The sequence below is a fragment of the Ceratotherium simum genome, chromosome 2, assembly GCF_057802395.1.
Source record: "Ceratotherium simum simum isolate JZ-2026a chromosome 2, ASM5780239v1, whole genome shotgun sequence".
Taxonomy (NCBI): domain Eukaryota; kingdom Metazoa; phylum Chordata; class Mammalia; order Perissodactyla; family Rhinocerotidae; genus Ceratotherium; species Ceratotherium simum.
Genome location: NC_141901.1, coordinates 18,697,496 through 18,699,158, shown reverse-complemented (window position 1 = coordinate 18,699,158; position 1,663 = coordinate 18,697,496). Strand labels below are relative to the sequence as shown.

Below are 1,663 nucleotides of genomic sequence, written 5' to 3'. Positions count from 1 at the left end.
ATCCTGAGCTTCCTAGTCTATGGATATATAGCACTATCTTTTAGAATCAAAGATGCTACTATAGTTATTGTGCTACCTCCTTTAAAGAAAAGTATGGCTCAATAAATTAATGCACTGTCTTTAGTTTTTTCCTGCACTGGTTTTATATATAATTTCTCTTCTTTGTTTAGGGTTGCAGCTAGAAGACAATAAAACTAGCAATGGAGCCTTTATATGAGGAATACCTAGCAAATCGTGGAACAATAGTAAAACCATATTACTGGCTAAGCTTCTCTCTAGATTGCTGTAATTGTCCTTACCACATTCGGACAGGTGAAGAAGCAAGAGTTCCCTACTCAGAATTTCATCAGATTTTTGGATTCCCTTATGGGCCAACGTATCCTCAAACAAAACACCTCACATTTTATGAACTAAAAACTTCTCCTGGAAGCCTGCTGCAAAAGGGCCATGCTAGCAGTTGCACTGGGAATAACACCCATCCAGAATCAATGCTATTCGAGATGAATGGTTATTTAGACTCGGGCATACACAATAACTACAGCATCAGGCATATCATTCTGTATTCCAACAACTCGCCTTGTAATGAAGCTGACCACTGTTGCATCAGCAAAATGTACAATTTCCTGATAAGGTATCCGGACGTCACTCTCAGTATTTACTTCTCTCAGCTCTATCATACTGAGACTGACTTTCCTGCCTCTGCGTGGAACCGCGAAGCTCTCCGGAGCCTGGCCAGCTTATGGCCACAGGTCACTTTGAGCCCAATAAGTGGTGGGATGTGGCACTCCCTCCTCAACAACTTTGTGAGTGGTGTCTCAGGACCAACTGTTTTCCAGCCCATTTTACCAGGGAGAGCACTGGCTGACCGGCACAATGCATGTGAAATCAATGCCATAACAGGAGTGAAACCTTATTTCACTGATGTTCTTCCCCAGACAAAAGAGATTCAGGACATAGAAGCTTTAGAGAGCTACCCCTTAAACAATGTCTTTCCCGGACAGTCTTTTAAAGTGACAAGTGGACAACTGCAACCCAACGTGACCCCAGATCTTAGGGTGCCTGTCATTTTTGTGCTGGTGCCTTACAGAGACCTACCACCAATCCATGTGGATCAAAACCCACAGAAACCCAGGAACATCGTAAGGCATTTAAATACGCCTCAAATGTCATTCCAGGAAACCAAGGACCTCGGAAGGCCTCCCATTGGAAGGCCTGCGGAAAGAGTGGAAATCACAGAACAGTTTGCAAGTAGCAAAGAGGCAGAAGAAAAGAAGAAGAAGAAAGGGAAAAAATAAAATCTACATTCCTACAACATGACACCAAACAACTACCAGAGGACTTATTAGATAGCCAACAAAAATCTGGAAACTTTCTCTCTTAAGACTGATCCTAGATAGAGATAAATTGATAGACTAAGAGCAAAACCTGAATTACTTACAACAACTATTATAAAGCTATACTATTTTTAACATAACCCAAAATGTTTCCATAAGAAACTTCATCTCTCCCCTTTATTTTGAAAGTGACAGTATCAAAATGGAGCCATTAGTACCTTGCTAATATCTCGGTGTGGAAAAGGAATGTCATTATTCTAGTCTACCCACATCATCTTTCCACTAAAAAAGCCCATATACAAAATAGCTTCCTACATTGGTTTCAGTAT

At 41.0% G+C, this 1,663-nt stretch overlaps 1 protein-coding gene across 1 annotated transcript; it reads left to right on the top strand.

Annotated features, from left to right (window-relative positions):
• The first annotated feature begins 200 nt into the window (after positions 1–200).
• Positions 201–1,295, top strand: APOBEC4 (apolipoprotein B mRNA editing enzyme catalytic polypeptide like 4). The gene has a single exon (XM_004424938.2). The coding sequence runs from the start codon at positions 201–203 to the stop codon at positions 1,293–1,295; it is 1,095 nt and encodes a 364-aa protein (XP_004424995.1).
• Positions 1,296–1,663: the final 368 nt, after the last annotated feature.

Bases quoted from the DNA above. Each gene is read 5' to 3' on its own strand.
- APOBEC4 (XM_004424938.2), top strand. From the start codon at position 201: ATGGAGCCTTTATATGAGGAATACCTAGCAAATCGTGGAACAATAGTA.